The following is a 22,515-nucleotide window of genomic DNA, read 5'->3' as shown; positions in this document are numbered from 1 at the left end:
TGTCACTGCATCATACCATAACCTTAGACTGAAAGGTATCCTATTTTCTGCTATGTTATGCCAACTTCTTGGATATCGGGAACCATTTCAGAAGTCCCAAACTTGATACTTACACCAGCGTGCATTGCCCCACATTTGATGCTGGAGCACTGTGTTCTCATCTGTTGTCCCGAAAGTCTTTGACATACTTTGTAACACTGTGTAGTTTAACCTTTTATTTGTTTTGCATTGTCATAAGAGAAATTTACTTTTTCAACTTGGACCTGCTGTCCAGAAATATAAAAGTAGAAACAAGCCAGTAAGCACCTTTAGATAGGAGAAGCACCTAATAAGGACGCATCTTAATGTCCAGTGATTCAGGATATACCTCTTGGAACTCCAAAAGGATCCCAGAAACACTCCTCATGAGCTAATCGCTCTTCCTGCATATTCTTAATTCGACTTCACGATTTCTAAAGCCTCTTAAAAATGATATCTTTATAAACACACTTTCTCATAAATTAAAATACTTTGTAAAACATCTTGATAATTTTCAAGTACAATGTCAAGATTTATCTAACAGTATATTAATTGGTCTGTTTCGTCTGTTTCAGAACAATTCAATTTCCCTAGTCCATAACATACAAGGGATTTACAATTAATAAAAAATCAAATTCTAAAATAATACGACCAATTCTCAAATAACATTCACATAAAAGTGTTGCGGTTTATTATGCAGTCACACTCAACTCAGGGAGTGACTTTCCCCCAATGGATGTGGCACACAACAAATCACTGCGTTTTTATTTGGTGCACTGTGGTAAGGCCTCCAACCAGTCTTGCACACACCCCCAACAAATACCTGGTGCCACAATGGACTAGGAACCAGGCCGGTGTGTATTAAGAATGCATTTATTTATTTATTTAAATCAAATATCACCAATAGATTACATCAACCACCACAGCTGTGGCAACACAAAAGCATTGATTTTTATAAAGTGCCAACACAAATATGACATTAAAATATGCAGTTACAATAGTTTCCTTTTAAATCACCCACCAATACAAGGAAAGAACAATTTTAACAGACAGTGAGAGCAAACAGGGTTATGCTTTTCTCCCTGCAACCCTCCCCCTCCAAAAATCAATTGGGCTTGACTCTTTTGAATGGAAAGCAGTGGCAGGGAGTGGGAACACAATGGGAAAATCGGATTTGTGGTTAAGCTCACAGAAACAACATGAAGGCAGAAAGGTAATGGAAAAATGTGTTTTGCAGAGCACAAAGGGAAAATCAGTTTTAAATTACTTGGCACAGCTCCAATTGGAAAGAATAGAGAGAAATGGGCAATTCAATTTTCTATACCTAAAAAGGACAGGCAGGGCTTTGGGGTATTAGTTGGCACACCATGGTAAAATCGGTTTTGGGTTGGAATCACAGATGTAATGTGAGAAAGAAAATGCAAATGGTGAAGTTCGTTTTGCAGAACACAGTGGTAACACAGGATCAATTTCGTTTTTCAGAGCACAATGGGAACTCGGGGACAATTTAGTTTTGGCATCTTGCATATGCACAGGCACTACTGGGCTTCCCACTTCTGATTTTAACATGAAGGGGATCAATGGGGAATTTCACTTTTTAAACCCTGCGCACACACGTGGAAGCAGGGTTGGGAGGTTAATTCTTTTGGCAAATCTTTGACTATACCGGCTCACAACACACAGGGAAAAGATTGGTGGTTTCAATTTCAAACAATACAGATCCTGTGAATTAAACCAGAGAATTCATTGATTTCTTTTGATGAATATGCTATGGATCTATACGGGCAAATAGGGGATTTTTCAATGGGGAAATAACTGACACAATGCTTGAAATATATAGGGCCTATACAATCTAGGGCTTTTGGGGTTAGTTGTACTGAACATACTGCTGGGGCAGCGAGGGGGTCAGTCAAGGCTCTCCTCTTTCCTTCAGGGGTCCCAATCAGTGTCTTTGTATCCTGACTCCTGTCTCCACTGCAAGATTAGGCCTCTCTCTGCTGGGAGGTTCTCGCAAGATTTTGGCAGAAGGTCACCTCTTGGAATTAGTGGAAGAACTCTAGCTCAGAGTCAAACTTGCTTATTTATAAGGCAAATGACATCAGTAATGTGTCATGATTCCTGCAAAAGGGATTGGTTAAAGTTCATTACCCACCTCCCACCTGTGTGCAGATAGGACAAGGGGATGGGGAGTGCTTTGTGACAGCTATGGGAGGAGAGAGCTTCATCATCTCACTTTCACAGGTGGGCTAGGCATGCTTTGAAGACATAGAAATCTCACTACATGACAAGTACCCTTAATTTCCAAAACTTAACATGTATGAATACATTTTTGACAACTGTTTCAAGGCGGATCGGATGAGACTAATATGGACTATGAACGTCATTTCTGTGCAGAGATACCATCTTTCTTTATTTACTCAGGAACCATATCAGTGGAAAATATGGCACTTTACAGGTGGTATATTAATTATGATTGGCATGCTTTATCAACTTCTCGCATCTCTGGTGATCACAGGAAGGCCCAAATCACATTTGCATGAATAGATTTAGTTCTGTTTATCCCAACAAAATCGTTTTAGCATGGCTAGAAGGGCTTAACTGTCACCTTTAATAAAAGCCTAGAATTACTGTTGTGCGATGCACATTGTCCATTGTATGCGCTAAAATGCAATTCTCCCATTTTAAAGCAATGTGCAGTTTCGCACCTCAATTGATTAGACCCTCCCCCACCTTTTCTTAAGTTGCACTCTCCTCTGTCGGCACATGACGTCAACAGCTGTGTTTAGAATTTGCCTCCCCCTTTAAGGTATAACAGCCACTAATGGGTTTTCTGTATGGGCCAGGTCACAAGGGCTGCAGAACAGAGCCAACTTAATCTGGTCTCCACTGCATTTCTGATCTCAAAAATATTCCGTTTGTATTTTTAAGGCAAGGCACTGATGGATTAAGACAACCAGACCTGAATCTCCAGGGCAACCAGGAAGCCCTGGAGTTTTGGTTTCACATCTGAAGAATTCACTTGCAAGTCATGGCCTTTCAGCAAACAGCCTGTAAACTTGTACATAAATGCATTTTAAATGACATATAAGACACACAATTTACAAAAATCCACGCAAGTTGTTTTAAAATTGTCCGTGGATTAGCTTGTGATAGGCAGAACCAACATTCACATTTTGAAAGTCTGGGAAGCATTTTGCTGCGCATATTATTAGTCATGGATTTGTCAAACATCATTTCCATTTGTCTTTCTTTCCCTTGATAAAATGCACTGCACACATTTTAGCATCTTGAAGTTAAGGCACACTCCATAGGCCTTATGTCAGCCATCATTTCTGCACTGGCCTTTTATTTTGGGGCATGCATGCCAATGACTCTGGCCTCTTGATTTCTGGCATCCAGGGGCTATTTCACCCCACAAAAGGTAAATGAGAGAATCCAATTTTTCAGATCCCCTTTGTAAATCCTCCAATTCAGCAAGTATCCAGACATTATTCCATTGATGCTTCATGGAGTCACTCTATGCTTTTTTCGGGATCCCTATCCCTTCTTCAGGAGTGTCTGAATTGATTTACTACCAAGTAATACAAAATATAGTATTACTCTTCTAGTCCATGAACAAGTATTCAGTGTGCCTCATTTTGAGTTTCTTTTTTTTTTAAACTCAATTTTTATTGATTTTTTTGAAAACCACAGCATAGGTACATAAATCACAAGATTTGGGCGATCGCCCTTAACAAATCAAACTATAGGCCATTATTCCCTGCGTTTATTCGCCACCCGCCACCACCCACCCACCCCATATAGTATCTCAAGCGATGCAGTCTGCTTATAGAAATGGTGCGGCATAGGCCAGCGTCGAACCGGGTTTTCTCCGCCAGTGGTCAACCGGCTTTCTAAGTTCCAGGGCCATTCGTTCCATGTCAGGGCTTGTTTTTGGGCCGGGCCAAGAGCGCTTGAGTGTCTTGGGACGTGGCCTCTGTATTGCCAAACACCTCTTGAAATTGCAGCCAGTCTGTCTCTATTTCGGTGCTTGAACCATGCAAGGCCGCTGTAAGTCTTTCCATAAGGAATATGTTTTGGCTATCATCACCCATTCTTTCTTCGTGGGGAGGGCGGGCCTCTTCCATGTTCTAGCGCAAGCCGCTCTGGCTGCCAACAGTAGGGAGTGTGAGAGGTCCGGTAATTTTGTCCAGTGGTCATCCTTATGCTGCAGGCCAAACAGTATCAACATCGGGTCCAGTGGGAGCACACCTTCTCCCGCCTCTTTCAGCCAGCTGAGGACATCGGCCCAATAAGTTTGGACCTTTCCGCATGTCCACCACATGTGCCAATAGTTTGCCCTTTCCCCACACCCGTGCCAGCAAAGGGGGATTACATCTGGGAACATCCTAGTGAGTGTGATCGGGTCATACTGCCATCTGTGCAAGAGTTTAACAGCATGGGTTTTGTATTGGCAGGAAATCGTGGTCTTAAATGATCTACTACAGAGTGTCCCCCAGAGACCGTCTCCGATCCTACAACCCAATTCTCTTTCCCATTTCCCTCTGAGGCTTTTGGTGGTTCCCTCCCGGGTGGTTAAAAGGGCAGAGTAAAGGTGTGAGATGAGGCCTTTCATTACTATATGGGTGTCTAAGATTTTCTCAACTGGGGTGAGTTTTCTTTGTAATTTGGGCTTTAGTTTTGGTTTCGTTAGGATTCCCTTAAGTCTCAGGTAGAGGAGTGGGGAGAGCCTGCCTATTCCCAAGGATTCTTCAAGCTCCTGGATACTTATAAAGGACTCCTCCCTGACCAACTGACCAACTCTGCATAGGCCCGCGTCAAACCAGGGCTGATAGTGTTTGTGGCCTGGGATTTCCTCTAAAACCGGTGTGGACCAGATGTGACTCATGGGGGAGGGCCAAGTGGTCACCTTCTCACCGTGTCCTTACCCTCCAGCGCCTTCCACATTGTTACTAGTATTCGGTGTTCCCTAATTCTCCTTGGGAGCTATTTCATCGGGACCCATAACCACTCACTCACTGTGACAGGGCTCAGGAGGGAGTTTTCAAGAAAGACCCATTGTTTGTTGGGGTCCTCTCTAAGGTGGGGGGCCAGGGTTCTGAGCTGGGCTGCTCTGTGGTAAGTTTGTAAGTCTGTGAGGCCGACCCCCCCCTCTATCCTTGGGGAGGGTGAGTGTTTCATAACCTATTCTGGGTCTCTGGCCTTGCCATATGAATTTCGTTATGCGTTTTTTGGCTTCTTTAAGGAGTGCTTCTGGGGCTTCTAAAGGGAGCATCTGGAAAACGTACAGGACCCTGGGGAGGAGGTTCATCTTTACAGCGTTTATCCTTCCCATCCATGAGATTTACCCCCTTCCCCATGACTCCATATCTTTGAATAAGTTGTCGAACAGCAGGGGGTAATTTGCCTGGCTTAGATCTTCGTGGGGCCGGACGATGTTGATCCCCCAGGTATTTGATCCCTTCGGTACAAATTTGAAAACCCAGGGGGGGACAGTTCCGTCGGGTCCCTGTCTGCATCTGGGGCAAAGGGGAAGATCATTGACTTCCCTATGTTTATCCTGAAGCCTGTGAATTGGCCAAACTGTTCAATAACCCGAACGGCAGCCAGGACAGAACTAGTAGGTTCCCTCAGGTGGAGCAGTATGTCATCTGCATAGAGGCTGAGCTTGAAGGTCCGACCTCCAACGTCAATACCGCGGACCATCGGGGCACATCTGATGTACTCCGCGAGTATTTCCATGGTCATGGCGAACAGGATTGGGGAGAGGGGGTAGCCCTGCCTCGTCCCCCTTTGAAGGCTGAATGTTCGTGACAGGCAACCATTTACCGTGACTCTAGCAGAGGGGTCTCTGTATAAGGCCTTAATGGCTCACCTGATTCCCTCGCCGAAGCCCAGTTTGACCAGGACTCCGTGTAGAAACTCCCAGTCCACCCTGTCGAATGCCTTTTCAGCGTCGATGGCCACCAGGACAGGGTTGTCTCCCTTCGGGGCTGCTTCCCTCATGAGGTGCATGGTTTTTCGGAGGGTGTCCGCCCCCTGTCTCCCCTGTATGAAGCCCACCTGGTCGGAATGGATGAGTACCGGCATCTGGCTGTCTAGTCTCATGGCTATGATCCTGGTGAACAGTTTAGTGTCGACATTCAGGAGGGAAATTAGTCTATATGACTGGCATTCTGCTGGATCTTTGCCCTCCTTCGGGATCACTGTTATCAGTGCTTTGCCAAAAGATGGGGGTGCACTCCCGGTCCTCATGATATTTGTGAATAGGCCCGCCAAGAACCCCGCTAGTAGGCCTCCAAAGGCCTTATAGAAGCCTGCGGTGAATCCGTCCTCCCCGGGGGCCCTGCCCAGCTTAGGACCCGATATTGCCTTGAGTACCTCCTCGCTCGTTATTGGGGCGTCTAAGGCTGATGCCTCTGGGGGGTCCATCACAGGTAATGTTACTCCTCCAAGGTATGCGCCCAGTGCCTCCGCTTCTCCTTCCCTCCCGTAGAGCGTCTCATAAAACCCCGCAAATTCCTCCACTATTCCCTCGGGATCCGTTTTTGCCCCCTCATCCCTGCTTGAGATCCTTGACACCCATCTATCTCTCCGTTGGCCCCGGAGTTTGGCCGCCAGCATGGCGTCAGCCTTATCCCCTTTTTCATAATACCTTTGACGCAGGTGTAGGAGGCCCGCTACAATTTTCCCCATCTCCAATGCTCTCAGCTCTTGCCTTCTCTCTCTTGCATCCCCAAAGTCCCTTTCCCTCTCCTCGTCACTCTTCCCTTCAGATCCCTCCAATGCTATTATCTCTGCCCGTAGCCTACTAGCCAGGAGGGTCCTGGTCCTTTTTTTGAAAGCCACCTCTCTAATCAGAACACCCCTTCAGGTCACCTTTGCTGCCTCCCAAACTGTCTCTCTGTTGACTTCGCCGGTGTTGTTCAGTTCGAAATATTCATTGATCGCCTTCTCCATCTCCTCCTTAAAAACCACATCCCTTAGTAGGAGGTCATTGCATTTCCACAGGGATTCTCTGGGCTTCAGACCCGATACACTAATATCTGCCCAGACCATATCGTGGTCCGACCAGCTAACCGGGCGGATGATGCAGGACTCCACTCGGCTCATGTTCTGGTGCCCCATGAAAAGGTAATCTATTCTCGTTCTGGTGCCATGGACCGCTGAGTAAAAGGTGTATCCCTTTCCCTCCGGATGCAATTCCCTCCATGTGTCCACGAGCCCATAGCCCCACATCAGCTCCCGGAATTTCCCCTGGGGTCTACCCCCTCGGCTGCCTAGAGGGATGGACCCACCACTATGATCTAATTCCCGATTTGCCCACATGTTAAAGTCTCCACCCAGTATAAGGAGCCCCTCTCCCCTGGCCATTATCTCTCCCATTGCCTCTTTGAGAAATTCAACCTGGCCCACATTAGGACAATAGATAGCTGCTAGGGAGACCCGGGAGTTGTGCAAGTCACCCGATATAATCATGGCTTTACCGTCCTCCCTCCCCCACCTGGTTACCTTTGTGAGTCTCTGGTTTCTCTGCAGGATGATCCCGACTCCACTCCGTTTCGTGGGAGCGGATGCCCAGAAGGTCTGACCCACGTGTGCTCCCGGGATGGCCCTCTACTCTCCCGTGACCGTTCTAGTTTCCTGTACGAAGAGGACATCTATTTTAGCATTCTTAATTTCTCTCTCCAAGAGGGAGCGCTTTGCTGGGGAGTTCAGACCCTTTACATTGAGTGAACCAATTCTCAGTGACTCAGCCCGGCCCCTATTCTCATTGTCTGCCACTGGGTCCTTGTCTTGTGTGTACCGTCTTCCCGGATCTGTGCTTGCTGCCGCCTTCCAATGTGGTTTTGAGACTGTGTGGGTCCCCAAAATCCCCAATCCCAACTCCCTCCCTTCCCTCCTCTCCCCTCCCCCTCTTTATGACCACGCCTGCCAACGGGCAAACCACCAGGGTGAATGCAAGGCCATCCACCGCAGTCCCCTTGTTAAGCTCAGCCTCCCCGGCCGGGGCTGGTTGATTCAATCTCTCGGTTTCTCTAATAGCTAGCCTCTGACCACTTAGTCCCCTTCGGCTTCCGTTGTGGGGGTGTTTAGTTTCTTGAATTTCCTTTGGCCCTTTATCATCTTCTTTGTGGAACAGGAGCCCTCTGGCTCCCTCCTGGTGCTCCGAGGCTCCTGCACCTGCATCTCGTTTCCTTCCTCTGGGGTATCCCCTTTGAGTACCTGCAGCACTTGGGATGCCTCCTTGCCGCTGGTCACTCTATAGTCCACTCCTGCGCGCTCAAAAGACAAGGCGAATGGGAAAGACCACCTGTATCTTATGTCCTGACTGGTGAGCCACTGGGTGAGTGGCCGGCACTCACTTCTGCGGGTAAGAGTGAAAGCCGAGAGGTCCTGGAAAATCCTGTGTCTCCTTCGAACAAGAAACTCTCCAGCCTTCTCGCTTTCTCGAGGACCTCCATTTTTTCTCTGTAGCGGAGGAAACACACAACTATGGACCTTGGGCTGCCCCTCGCTCCACCTCCCCCTCGGTGGGCTCTTTCCAGCTGGACTACCTTGCCCCCCTCGAATGTGAAGAGTTGGTTCACTGGGAAGGAGGGCTGCAGACAAAAAGGGACACTGTATAGTGCAGACTTACATACGCCGGCCCAACCAAAAATTGTGCAAGAGGGGCACGACGGTGAATGGAGAATGGTGTGGATTTTGCACCCATCCCATCCTTTGGTGCAGAAAGCAAGATATTTGTTCACCCCTAAGAAGCGGGAAAAGCGTAACATACACATCTTGGTGATTGCAGTTGTGAGAGTGGGGGAAAAGACTTGCAAATGATGCAAACACGTGTCATTGAATGATGTATGCTTTACAAGAACAGCCCAAAGAGCTGAACCATGTACCTTCTACTTTGCTGCAAACCACCAGTTTCTATGGAAAGTTAGAGATGTAGACGTGCTTTCCACTCAGTACCTTGCCTTCCTGGGCTCATGCATATGATCTAGGGCGTTCTATGTGATTACCAGTTAATTTTAGTAGTGGTTTGGGTTGTTCAATTAATTTGTATCATGACAGATTCGATTTGTTTTTTGTTTTTGTTTTATGGGGGTGGGAGGGAGATCATCTAATACCCCTCCCCTACATTTACTCAACCAAACGTATCTCAATTTAAATGAACTCTGCGCAACCATTGGATACCGATCTTGGGAGCACTGCAAAGATTGTTTAGCCTTATAGAGCCACAAAAGCTGTAATGAAGTATCACTATGTGGTATCTTTAATGTATGCACTTCCAACAAATGTGAACTTCCAGCACCTAGTAAAGGTATAAGCAGCTGATGCCACGGAGTACCTCCTATAAATTAGAAGCATTGAAATCTAGCACCATGGCAAACTTTAAATCACACTCGCCATAAGATGGTTAGTGAACTTTAAGCCTTAGTTTTCTTTAATAGAGCATTGAATTCAGTGTGCAGTCACAACTACTAGGGAAGCTAGGTGATGTACTTTTTGCAAATATCGCAAAATCCTGAACCAAAGTTCAGCATTTTTGGAAAAAGGTGGAGTTCAGGCACACCCAATGTGTCTGATGAATTTGATGAACCATAATTCGGAATTGTTTGAGCCATCCTGTGTATAAAATTCTCTTTTGAAGTTTACATTTTAAAATGTTCTTTTAGGACATACTTTAGTAGCTGTGTCCCCCACTACCTTATTCATATACAACTTGCCTATCAGAGATGGGCAAATGGCGGAATGTTTGGTACAGGTTGGTCCTCTGTGGTCAAAGTTAGAGACCCTTGCAAATTGTTTCTAATTATTGAAGTTTGGTTCCAACTTAACCCTCAAGATCTCTCGCTCCACAGCTATTACTTCATAGTAGGAGATGGACACACTGAGATTTACTTATTAGGAACAGAAATCTCCAATACCACTAGTTCTGAATATTTGTTGGGCTGAGTTGCTCATTGCTTTTAAATTAACGGTAGCCAGCTTCTCCCACATGAAACAATGTGTTATCTCCTGCTTTGAACCCACCCCCTATTTTCATACTCTGCAGGTGTCAAATTTACTGGACGTTGGTTGCGATTTGGGACCTTCATGTAGCCTGGAAACCTAATAGGATAGAGCAGCTTTTGATCACACGTCAGCTGATATCATTCAAACCTACCCATGTGGAATTATACAGGTTGATTTCAGATTCCAATAAATATGTATCTTAATCACCTTTCTAATTATGGCGTTAACTATCAACAAGTCACTGTGCGTGATTTTTTTGAATTTACAAAGTTTCAAAGCTGGGTGTTATCATAACATAACAGGCGTATATGTCGAGCGCAAAGTCACCCCCAGACGGGTATCTTGGCACTATTGCCAGATAACACATCCAACTCAATAGTACTCATTTTATCTACCTCAGAAGGATGAAGGGCTTAGTGGACCTGCTGGGTTTCGAAACCTGTGACCATGAGGTGAACCACAGGCCCCGGTAGTCTATGCATTAGTCCACTGAACTACAGACTGGGATAGCATGGCAGTAGAAGCGAACAGGAATACATTCATTCGCTACATTTGTACTGGACATCATTCCTATATCTGGGTATTTCCTTCATTTTTCCCATTTCACAATTTTGAGTCCTCCAGAATGTACCCAAAACCATAATGTCTCAACAATGTTGTTATTATGTATGATGAACATCAAAAGTAGGTCCTGCAGACAGGATTATGGCCTAGATCCAGGAGCAACATTTAGCTCCTAGTTATCAACTCCTAATTTCAATCACTAAGCGCCGTAGGGACAAACGCCTGTTTTGCTCCAGGTCTCACAGTTCAGCTGATGCCTCAGAGCGGGCAGGAGCCCCATCTGCAGAGGACCGGCCGCACGCTGTGCGCATACTGCCACCTGATACCTGACCTACTCATTCGAGCTGAGTTGAGGTGAGCACGATCCCCGTGCCACTACTCCCTCCCTCAACACCATCATTGCGCCCGTGAAAGAACCATGACCCACGACCAACACATTCAGCACTGCAGGCACACGTTGTGCTACTGCAGCATTATCGATCAGCACAACTTCATTTGTATCCTAAAATGGCTGCCTGATGCCATTGTTTGGTTTGCTGCCTAACAGCAGCACCCTTAAGCCATCACATCTACCGGCAGGTGGAAGCCAGCGCACTTCGGGTAAAGCGCCGGAGGGACAAGCGCCTGTTTTGCTCCTGTGTGCGCACTGTGGCGCGTGGTGCCATACCCCCTACAACTGCGGCACCGCAAGGTAAGAGTCCGTTATACTGCGGATATCGCCCAGTTAGTAAAAGTTGCCCTATTCACCTTCCAAGCTTACCCCACCACGGCCCCCTGCATCCGGTATCACTACCATCATCAGCACACCGAGCAACGGTGTAGCCCAACCCGCTCGCTGTGCACTCCAAGAGTGTTTTGCAAAAACACAGTCTCCATCAGCGCTATTCTATTACATGATTAACACAGACCCTACAATTGGTATCAACCCACCAAGATCTCAATAACTACTCCCGAAACCCCAAGAAACATTACTGTAAGCGTGTGCATTTGTCATCTTCACAACCAAGCTTCTTATTTCAGCTGTGTAAACACTCACTGATACTTTTCATGTTCAGCCGACTATGTCCACAGTTCATTCAGCCTACTCTGAATGTCATGCCGTTAGCCCAGGTGCAGGTTAGCCTACTGTGTTTCATTCATTTGCCAGCTCTCTGCGACCTAATGCATTCAGCCCACTTTGAATTTCATGCTGTTAGCCCAGGGCATGTTAGCCTATCGTGCTTCATTCGCTTGCTAGCCCACTTTGAATTTCATGCCGTTAGCTCAGGTGCATTTTAGCCTATTGTGCTTCATTCGCTTGCTAGCCCACTTTCAATTTCATGCTGTTAGCCCATGTGCATTTTAGCCTATTGTGTTTCATTCTCTTGCTAGCCCTCTGCGACCTAATGCATCCAGCCCACCTTGAATCTCATGTTGTTAGCCTAGGTGCACTCTAGCACATTGTGCTACATACGCATACTAGCCCACCATAATTTAGAGGTATCTAGCTCACTACACCCCTAGTTCACTGACTGATATGACAGACACCTTCAGACTGTGAGGATTTAGGCGCTCTAGCCCCTATTACACTATTGCTCTAGCCTATTGCCACTTAGATGTACTACCTAGCTGCATTCTTATGGTGATACCAGCATGTATCACTGCAAATTGACTCTGACCACACTCTTCCTAGAGTCTATCGATTCCAGCCTTTCACACGCCCTTCCACCTTGCCATTCTCTCCTACCATGCCAGGTTGGCTTATCGTCATGTTGTTCCCATACTGCCTCATTCCTAGCAATACCCCTTGCTCTTGTAACCACTTTCTAGCCTTTAATAATGGCCTATCCAGATTGGCATGACCCAGACACTTCCCAACGCCATGCCCCATGCCTTTCCTCCCTACCACTCGGCCATTTCCCACAATCCCTAGCCTCAATCTGACCACTAAATTCATTGTTAAATAATCTACCTCCTCCCCTGAAACCACCAACGCTATAGTACTACCTAAAACATACCCTGTTGTGGGTAATGATAGAATATCGCGCCTTAGATCACGCACCAAACACATCTACACGCAGCCCTCCATCACAGAACAACATCACAAATGCACAACCATAACACAATCCCGACTACCATAAAAACTCCAAAGATCATTCAAACACCTAAATCTACCAGAGCCACAGTATCCAAGCCATTGCTTAGTCTCAAAAGTGCTCTTATAAACGCCTGCTCTATAGTAGCACACATCACTGAAATTCACAGCCTCCTCACGGAACATAATCTAGACCCATTGATGATAACTGAAACCTGGCTCCACCAAGCATCCGGACCCTCACTTGCACTGGCCATACCCCCTGATTTCATCATTTTCAGAACTGATAGAACCCACACCATAGGAGGTGGTGTAGCCATCATAGCCAGAAACAATACACAAATCAGATCTAGCCCAATTGAAGACATACCAGGGTATGAACTCCTACTCACCAAACTGTCCATGAACGAGAAAACCACAATCAACATCATAGTGGCATATAGAACACCTAGCATCGCTAGCCACCCAGAAACCGACATCCCACTACTTCTCACACCACTTATCAAGCCTAACACCAAATGTATTCTTCTCGGAGACTTGAACCTAGGATTCAATGACGACTTAGACCCCAAAGCTGCTATTCTACACTCAGCACTCAAGGACATTCACTCAGCAAGTTAAGGATCCAACTCATGTCAATGGCAGAACTCTGGACTGGAGCCTATCACTTAACCCCAATCTCAGTATAGATGCAATCAACCCGCTCAGCTGGACAGACCATCATTGCATCCACTTCACTCTCACTAGTGATAAACCTACCACCCCTAAAATTAAAACAACTGACACTATCAAAACCAGAAACTCCCGCAAACCTACAGTAGAGAAATGTACACCAACCCTCAACAAACACCTTAAAACAGCACCAACCAATAGCAATGACCTCAGCATCATTGCCGACTACTATCACAAATGCCTCACACTATCCATCAATGAAGTAGCTCCCATCACATCCAAAACACGTCGCACAGACAAAAAGAACCAACTTTGGTTTGACGAAGAATTAGTGCCTCTAAGAAGAACCAAACATACCCTTGAACATGCTCACATCAAACACCCTACCACAGACTCCGCCATAGCCTTTAAGAATGGCAACAAAATATATAAAGCAACCATTATCGCGCACAAAGCCAATGCCTATAACACACGTATTAGCAATGCCGCCTCAGACTCTAAAGAGTTATTCGTCATACTCAGGGAATTAGAAAATCCCATCCCCCTCACGACGCCCACCAACATCAGTAAAGAATGGTGCACCACCATCCAAGACGCGCTCTCAGCCAAAATCACAATGCTACAAAATAAATTCTCCATTGAAAGACAATCGCTAGCAGAAAAAAACACACCCATACCTCCACCCATCTCCACATCGGAAAAACCTAATACCTCATTCCATTTTGTTCCAGTCACCCAAGAAATAGTGTCTAACACCCTATCTAAATTGAAAGCCTCAAATTGCAAAGGAAACAGTGTCGCAGCAAAATTAGTGAAAGACTGTGCCCCCTATCTTATTCCCACCATCACCAATTTTGTCAACGCTTCCTTCAATACCAACATAGTGCCAGCAAATATAAAAGAAGCATGGGTCACCCCTCTCTTAAAAAAGCCCTGACTCGGCCCCACAGTTCCCACAAACTACAACGCCCAATAACAACAGTTCCCCTTCTCCTGAAACTCATAGACAAAATAGCCTATACGCAAATTCAATCCCATCTCGAACAGAACAAACTCCTGGGAACTAGACAATCAGGCTTCAGACCCAATCACAGCACTGAAAAAGCTCTTCTGGACTTGAAAAACCATATGGACATTATTAGAGATTCCGGGAAACTCTGCCTTCTGCTGTTAGATCTCTCCGCAGCATTCGACCTTGTAGACCATAAATAATCTATGCACATCCCTATCTAATGACTTCAATTTCTCGAATGATGCCACCAAGTGTGTTAAATCCTTCCTCTCTGAACGGACATCTAGAGTGGCTACAGGCAAGGAAGCTGCTGACCCTATACCAGTGCCCATAAGTGTCCCCCAAGGATCGTGTCTTTCTCCCACACTATATAACGCCTACACGAAACTCCTCTTCTACGTATTAGACGATGGGTGTCATCTACACCAAATTTGCAGATGACACCCAGATCCTCATTCCCATCACAGGAGACTACAACGAAGACACCCTAACCATCAACAAAATTTACTCTATCATACAAAACGGGATGGCACTCAACAGCCTCTGTCTTAACGACGAAAAGACAGAAGTCCTCATCATTGGAACTTCAAACCAAATAGCAACCCTCCACTCAGACTATTCATCCATCAGTATTGATGGCACCATGATCCCGGTACTCAAACAGGTGAAACCTCACTATGAACAAACACATCAGTACGCTTGCATCATCCACAGCATACATATCAAAACTCATAGCGTCAAATCGACAATTCCTGACCCTGACTAATTGCCTCATCCTGGCAAGAGCTCTGGTTCTGTCCAGGTTGGATTATTGTAATGTACTTCTTGCAGGGATCTCCACCACCAACCTTAACAAACTACAGCTTCTACAAAATAAAGTGCTAAGAACAGCACTAGGGATCAAATAATACGACCATATATCTGAGGCTAGGAAGGACGCCCACTGGCTGCCCATCAAAAACAGAATCATCTTCAAAACACTATGCATCACTCACAAATGTATCACCAATAAAGCACCACTCTACCTGAACAATGTACTAAAAAAAAAGAAAATGTCAGATCCTTAAGATCCAATGACGGACAAAACCTAGTGACACCTAGGTACAACAACAACAAAGTAGGGGGTAGCAGTTTCTATGTCCTAGCTCCCAAACACTGGAACTCCCTACCCACCTACATCAAAAAAGAGACCTCTTTCCCTATGTTCAAAAAAGCCAATTGAAAACTTGGTTGTTCAACCTATTTTTGCACAAGCTTCCAACCAAACTATGACAACTATATTGTTAAATGACCATGTATATACCAATGTGCTTGTATCCTATCTGTGTATCCTATGTTTAATTAATGGCTGTGTACACCAAAATATTTTCAAGATGTCTGTAACCACGCGTGATACCTCAGGGTCTGGGCGTGTAACAAATGAATAAATAAATAAAATAAAATAAAATAAATAAAAAAATCCCTGCACCTATGTTCCTTATAACATTCTGGCTCTAGGTTGTGATGTAGCTCTAATTGATTATGGTATGTTATGTTAAAGTTTCTTGTTATCAAGGGTAAAAGTTGGGTGAGTTTGGCTCAGGCACTCCAATGAGAGTAATTCTGCAGATTTTACGTAGTAGGTGAAAAGCTTCTTAGGATCGTACACGTTTTAAGGTTTTCTTGAAAACAGGAGCTGGGTAAGGACCTGAATTGGGGATACAGTTAATTCCGGAACTGGGTCCCTTGCGCTCCAATAGTTTTAACACTGGGTCAGTTGAATCTGAATTTGGCTTGGCAGATTGAGTTACTTTTGCTCACACTTAGGGCCTGATTCATGGAATGCTTTCCTATGGGATTGCGCCATTATAAAACACTTCCATGAATCAGGCCCTTAGGCTCTAAGAGGGTATGTAGTGAGAAGCTAGTTTTCGTAAGTGTATGAATTATAAATATGAATTAAGATCATTTTGAACACAATAAAACAACATGACTACATATGTGGTGTTTAACGCATTGTGTTCAAAGTTGCCAAGGTGGGTGAGCTAATATAACACCATTTTTTATTGTATGATATGGTTTACAGTATATTACACTGTAGCTGCAATTTTAGTTTAGCGTATTTCAGTGTTTACAGAGTTGCATAATAGTAAGAGATAACTCGGGTTCTTCACCCATTCAGCGCTTTACCCAGAAATCCCTCTATCATTTCCCTTTGTTAGTCTATCAAATGTCCCAAGGGAAATATTTCTGACCTCTGCTCAATGCTTCATTTGTGGGGGGTTTACCAGGGCTCAGCCCTGGCACTTATTTTTTAGCCCCAACACTTATTGTCTCAGGTTGACTTTAAATATGAAGTGGTGATATTCAGTGCATCCTTCAACCAGAATGAGCAGGTGTGAGCTGTAGTCCTAACCTCAAATATGTCGACACTGTGAGGAGCAGTTATGGTTGGTGGCAGCAATGGTGGGGAACTGCTTGTTATGTACGCGTCACGTCACCGTGCATGGCTGGATGTGATGTGTAATAAAAGGACCCGTGCAGCCGGAAACCGGTCAGTTCGGGAGTGTATCCTACACCAGTGTGTTGTGTCTCATTGCCTCTGCGTGACTAGGCCCATGGCCTCCAGCAATGGTGCAGCACCGGTATTCACACTGCAGGGTGCCCTTGCAGTAGAACTAAACACTGCTGACCCGCACTGCCTTACTAGCACTGTCCACATCAACATTAGGTGGAATTGCTTTTCTACAGTGTGGGAGTAACCTAAATGACGTGTGCGATAAGTTTCATTCTCATCCTAGCTCCAGTCATATTTCTTATGGGGTTTAAATGAAATATAAACTAAACCAATTGGCTCTTTCTCGGCAAGTAAGAGTCTAAATAAGGTTTCCAACATAAGTCCTGTGACACAACTATCCTCTGCTCTCTTACATGCACCCATGTAATGCTGACATAGAGGAATACAAAAATCTATATAGAAAACGATGTATTCCAGAACTGACCTTGTTTAAACATTGTGGCACGAATCACTATAATGCAAATATGTATTCCAGTTGTATATCCACTCTATCATAGAAACTTTGCATTGGCTCAGTACAATTTTGCACAGCATTTGCAACAGGGCCCAAATTGGCCAGAATCAAGAATGCATTGAACCAATATGTATTTGAGCCAGGTAAAATTGCACTTTTGCGGGTGTAATATTTTTCTTATGACACTCTGATATTTACATACATACACCATGTAAATGTGTGTTGTGTGTCCTAAACGAACCTGACAAACGCGCAGCCTTTTTAAAATATGTTCTTACTGCTTTACTTAAAAATGGTGGCACATTCGTCTGGTCTTGTTCCGGATGACAGGGTTGCATATTTTTAGTAAGGACACTGTGCTCCTTCTTTCTAGATACCGGAATTCGCACAAGCAGACCGTCTGCATCGCCATGTTGCGCGAGGGTTACCACAAGTCTTTCTCGGAGCTCTTCACTCTGATCGAGCGCTGGAATGCCTTGAGGGAGGCCGCAGGGCCCGGGTCAACCATATGGCAGCAGAAGTCCCTGGAGGAGCAGACTGATAAGCTGGATCAGCTTCAACACTTCCTGACCAGAGCCGAGGCAGCCCAGCGAGCAGGTACGCGGAGGGGATTGTGGGTAGCGGAGCAGCGGGAGCCGAAGCCGTCAGCGCCTGGGGGAGGATTTCTTCCTGTTTCATGTTTGAATGTAAAATATTGCTACAACTTAGCACATATCAAGCTTACTCAGCCACGGTATATAATATAATACAACTGATTGATCATGAAATATGCTCCAGCCCAGCCCTGCTCCGTTCTGTTTGCATTATGTATCTGTTCTTTTAATGAAATAAAGGAATACATGTGGTTAAGGGCCACATCTTCCAACTCTTTTGGGATTTATTTCATATTCATGAGGCATTTTAAGGAGTTGATGCATGCATCACATCAGGACTGAGGGTTTTCTCCTTTCAATATGTCGACCTCGCAATTAAGAATCTGAAAAATCTCCTTTCAAATAAGTTTTACGATGTGTTGCTGAAAATTCATTTCTGCTGAATAAGCCTAATAAAATAGAAATCAATGTTTAAATAAACGCGTTGCCAACACTGTTAAATGCATGCATACTTCATCTACATTTATGGCACACCATGGATGTGATTTTTTTTAAAAAAGATGACTTAATGCAATCGAATGCATTTTTCGCAGAAATACGATGGTTAATTTGAACCTTATTTGCTGAGGGCTGTCCACTACTTTATGCCATTGGCAAAATGACTGCTGATTGGGTCCCCAAAGGATTATATTTTCGCATGCAATTTAAATATGCATTCTCTGTTACACATTCTGGGGGCTCATTTGTTTCTGGCCTGGCCTCCAGCCCACGTGTTTCTGTTATTGCTCTGCTGCACGTTACATTCTACCAGTACAGAGTACGATGGGTTCTTGTGTAATTTAGTTGGACTCTCACTATTTATATGAACCCTTGCGACATAACACATGTTTACTGTAGGTGTGTTTTCATGTGTCAGTTTCTTTCGAGTGTCCCATGAACTTGCATTTGTTCAACAATACAAACTTGCAACCTCGTTCAGTAGCTTTGGTTACCATGATTTAATTATGTATGATCTGACACAAAACATAAACCTTTGCATCGTTAAACTTTTTATCCCAAAATTTGATTGTAAGTGGGTACATACGCCTAGCCTACATACATGTTTTCCAGAAACAAGTGTTTTATGTTGGCAGTACACGCTCTAAAGCCAAATAATTCCAAGGGCTTGGATTCTGCTTGCAGTTTTCAAGGCACCTGCATGGCACGCAAAGGCTGTGATACCATTTGGCCCCTGAGAGATGCCTTTATCAAGAGATGTAAACTGCCCTGGCGATTAATGCCTGATCTCTCTTTACTGATCTCCCAAGCTCGTCCACATTAACTGCTTACGAAGGGTTTATACGGCAAACTCTGTTTATCTGTTACCCATTAGTTGTTTTTCCCTCGAACTTGAAGCACCACGGGGAAAGGATGATTATCACAATGGATGTAACTAAGTAGGTTCTCCATTTCTACCTGGCCATGCAAACTACCTTTGGGCGTTCTCTACAATTAATAGTAGGTTTTGCGAAATGTTGTTATTGTTGAACATAATTTAGAAAGGAGTTCATCATTACATCTAGCATGGATATCTGAGGCAACCTGATGAGTAAATCACCCCATAGAGACATTCAGACGAGGTAGCACAGTCTCCCGGTGGCAGACAGCTTCTGTTAATCAAGGATTTTCAAACCACTGATAGATTTGATAGGTTTGGCAAATCGGCCCTTCAGTCTTTTGTGCATGTATTACCTTTTTGGTGAGCCCATTTGGTTTATTTGGTACAGATTTCAAATGCATCAGTTCCTTCTCATATACAGTGTAGGGTAAGCTATAGATTTGCTGCCTTGTTTGTATTTTGTTGGACATGATTTTGTGTGCATTCTGGCACGAAGAACAATTTCAGCTTTTACAGAGCAGTTATTTGGAAATATTTGCGTTGCGTTTTCCTGGCGCAAATTTGCATTCAATAGTGTAATTCTTTTAATAAAAGTTGTCAAGATTTTAGATCCTGTCTGGAGTATTATAAACACAATTAAGAACATTCAAAGGAGAATGTGTTGCCTAATGAAGGCAGATATATATGTATATCAAAACAATAACATACAAAAGGGAACAGGTTTCCCGGATGACATACATCTATTACTGGGCTATATTTTCATTTTAGTGCTGTTAGTAAGACACGTCAGATAGCCATTTGCAATGTCAATTGACGCAGCGATCTCCTGTGGGTGTCAACACATATTGTGTTTCTGAAATAAAAGGGGGAAGAGCATTGACATATCAATTCCTTTTGAAACGTAGACCCTTCAAGCCGTCTTCAGGACACAGAAAAGATGTGAAGGATTAATAGGTGCTTCTCCCAGCGTGTGCTATTCTGTGCAAGGGAAACTATGTGGATAAAATGACAAAGGGAAAATATTTCAAAACTGACCCTTAACAAGACGTTGTAAAACTGAACTACACTCCTGATCAACCACCTTCAATTTCTTTATTGTGAGTAGTGTTACATTTTTAGAGTACACGCCAACCAATGGTATGGGGGGGATGATCCGCATCACTGAAAGTCAAACAGAAAGAAATGCACACAGTATTCGTATCTCCCAACAATAATTTCATGTCTTTGAGAATCATGCTACTCTCAGTATTTTAGTACATTTATCCTTGAGAATTGTGCTTTATCACTGGATGTCATGCACTGCACAAGGATGTGCCCCAGACCATCGTGGGCACAGATTGCAAACTCTCTCCATCTGTTTCTTACCATGCAACCAGTTTAATAATGGCTGTCACCTTTTCTCAATCAAACCAGTCTCCCGTGTTGGCCAGAGAAGGAGAGGCAAGTCGATCCATGGAGTCGCCTGATTGGGTAATCACACTAGCAAATACCGGGGCCGGGCTCGCTGTGAGGCAAAGCTGGGACCAGTATAAAGGCCCACATGGTCAAGGCCCTGTCTTTCCCTTTCTACTCAGCACGTTACTATCTTCATTTTTCATCTGCAAACATGTGCCGTTCCAGGCAGCTACTCCGCTAACTGTCTCGATCCTGTGCACTATGCAGGTAAGAACTTGCCATTCACTTCATTGAGCTTCCAGGCACCAACACTCTCCCCTAGACCTCACTGTGTCGCAAGACTCACCTAACATTCGTCGTACTCTTCAACAGCCCACCATTACCAGTTTACAATCCAGCCGATCATAATGTCCCTGTACTCCAAGCGTTTTGTTCCACTAGCCACTGCCAATGTCGATATTTGTACATTCCATACTGTCCATGTCTTATCCTACTATCCCATTAATCTACTGCTGCTGCCATACAATGATCACTATGCCCCTTGTGCCCCTCTATCAGCTAGCCTGGCATAGTCCCTTCTCCATGAGATGCGACTCTTTCAGCCACATCATATTGCAGCTCTCCCTGCCTAGCCTACCATTACCGGACCCTCGCTCCTAGTATGAGGCCGCTTTTTCTACCTCATACGCTCGTAGCACCTAGCATATGTCTATATCAGGACATAACATCTCTCCCATACAAATAGTGAGCTTTGTACTTTATAGCTTATGCCTCTACCTATTGTTTGCAACTTGTAGCTCCTCGCAATAAGTGGAGAGTGCTTGTCAGCACTTAACTCATCACTGTCGGAACTCTAGATGTGCTCCCCGCAATAAGCAGAGTCTTCCTAGATAGTATTCTCAACTCTATGACCTAACTTGTCCTTTGAATGCACACGAGTTGCAGCTCCCCGTAACAAGAGGGGAGAGTTCCTTGGTTGCACATGCCACCATTTAGCCTGACACTGTATGTACTCTAGATGTGCTCCCCGTAACATGAGGCGAGCGTTCCCATGATGTTTATGCCTCCTCTTAACGTATCATTGGATGCATCTTAGATGTTCTCCCCGCAGCAAGAGGTGAGTTTCCTGGACTGTACACTCCTTTACATAGCATTCTTATGTACACAATTTAGATGTGGCATACATAAGGGTAGATTTTCCTAGATTGCCTGCATTCTGATGCCTGCCAGACATGTTACCCCTGTAAAATGTTATCTTTAAGCATTCATTCTGTAACCAAATTCTTAAGCTGAAGCGCCTAGATGCCTCTGGGCTTTGTGCACTATATAAATGTCAAATAAATAAATCACTTCACCATACGTAAGGTTGAGTCGGTATCTCTCAGACGTGACATTCAACATGTCTGTAGCCTTTGTTTGTTGGATTTTTCCTGGTTTTAGGCATTTTCTATAGGAAGCTATTGTAAACAATCTCTGGCATGCATAAATGGCAGGGACGTCATTTCACCAAAATGCCAGGGGTAGCGGAAGTGACACCACACCCCCCTTGGCCTCTGATGACATCACAGGAAATTATATAATTTGACCCCGCAACACCCCCAAGTGATGGCACACAATCTTTCCCCCCTTGACAAAACAGGAAGTGCCATCACATAGCATTGTTCCAGTACACTAAGAAAAATATGGCTACATGATTACGATATCACTATAATATGATATGCATTTCATACAAGAATGGATCACCAGTATTAATATCAGTGTGTAGCGCCAACAACCATAAGGCA

General features: G+C 44.6%; 1 protein-coding gene across 2 annotated transcripts in view; it reads left to right on the top strand.

The window, feature by feature from the left end:
* The window catches only part of TTC29 (tetratricopeptide repeat domain 29), a 1,778,411-nt gene that overhangs the window by 460,381 nt on the left and 1,295,515 nt on the right, over positions 1-22,515 (top strand). For both annotated transcript variants that reach the window (XM_069631241.1, XM_069631242.1), the window contains exon 4: positions 17,739-17,962. In XM_069631241.1, coding sequence (XP_069487342.1) covers positions 17,739-17,962 — 224 coding nt within the window. The remainder of the gene's footprint in view (positions 1-17,738; positions 17,963-22,515) is intronic.

The sequence above is a fragment of the Ambystoma mexicanum genome, chromosome 6q, assembly GCF_040938575.1.
Source record: "Ambystoma mexicanum isolate Mex_15411 chromosome 6q, UKY_AmexF1_1, whole genome shotgun sequence".
Taxonomy (NCBI): Eukaryota; Metazoa; Chordata; class Amphibia; order Caudata; family Ambystomatidae; genus Ambystoma; species Ambystoma mexicanum.
Note: the sequence above shows the minus strand (reverse complement) of the source record. Positions and strands in the feature narration are given on the sequence as shown.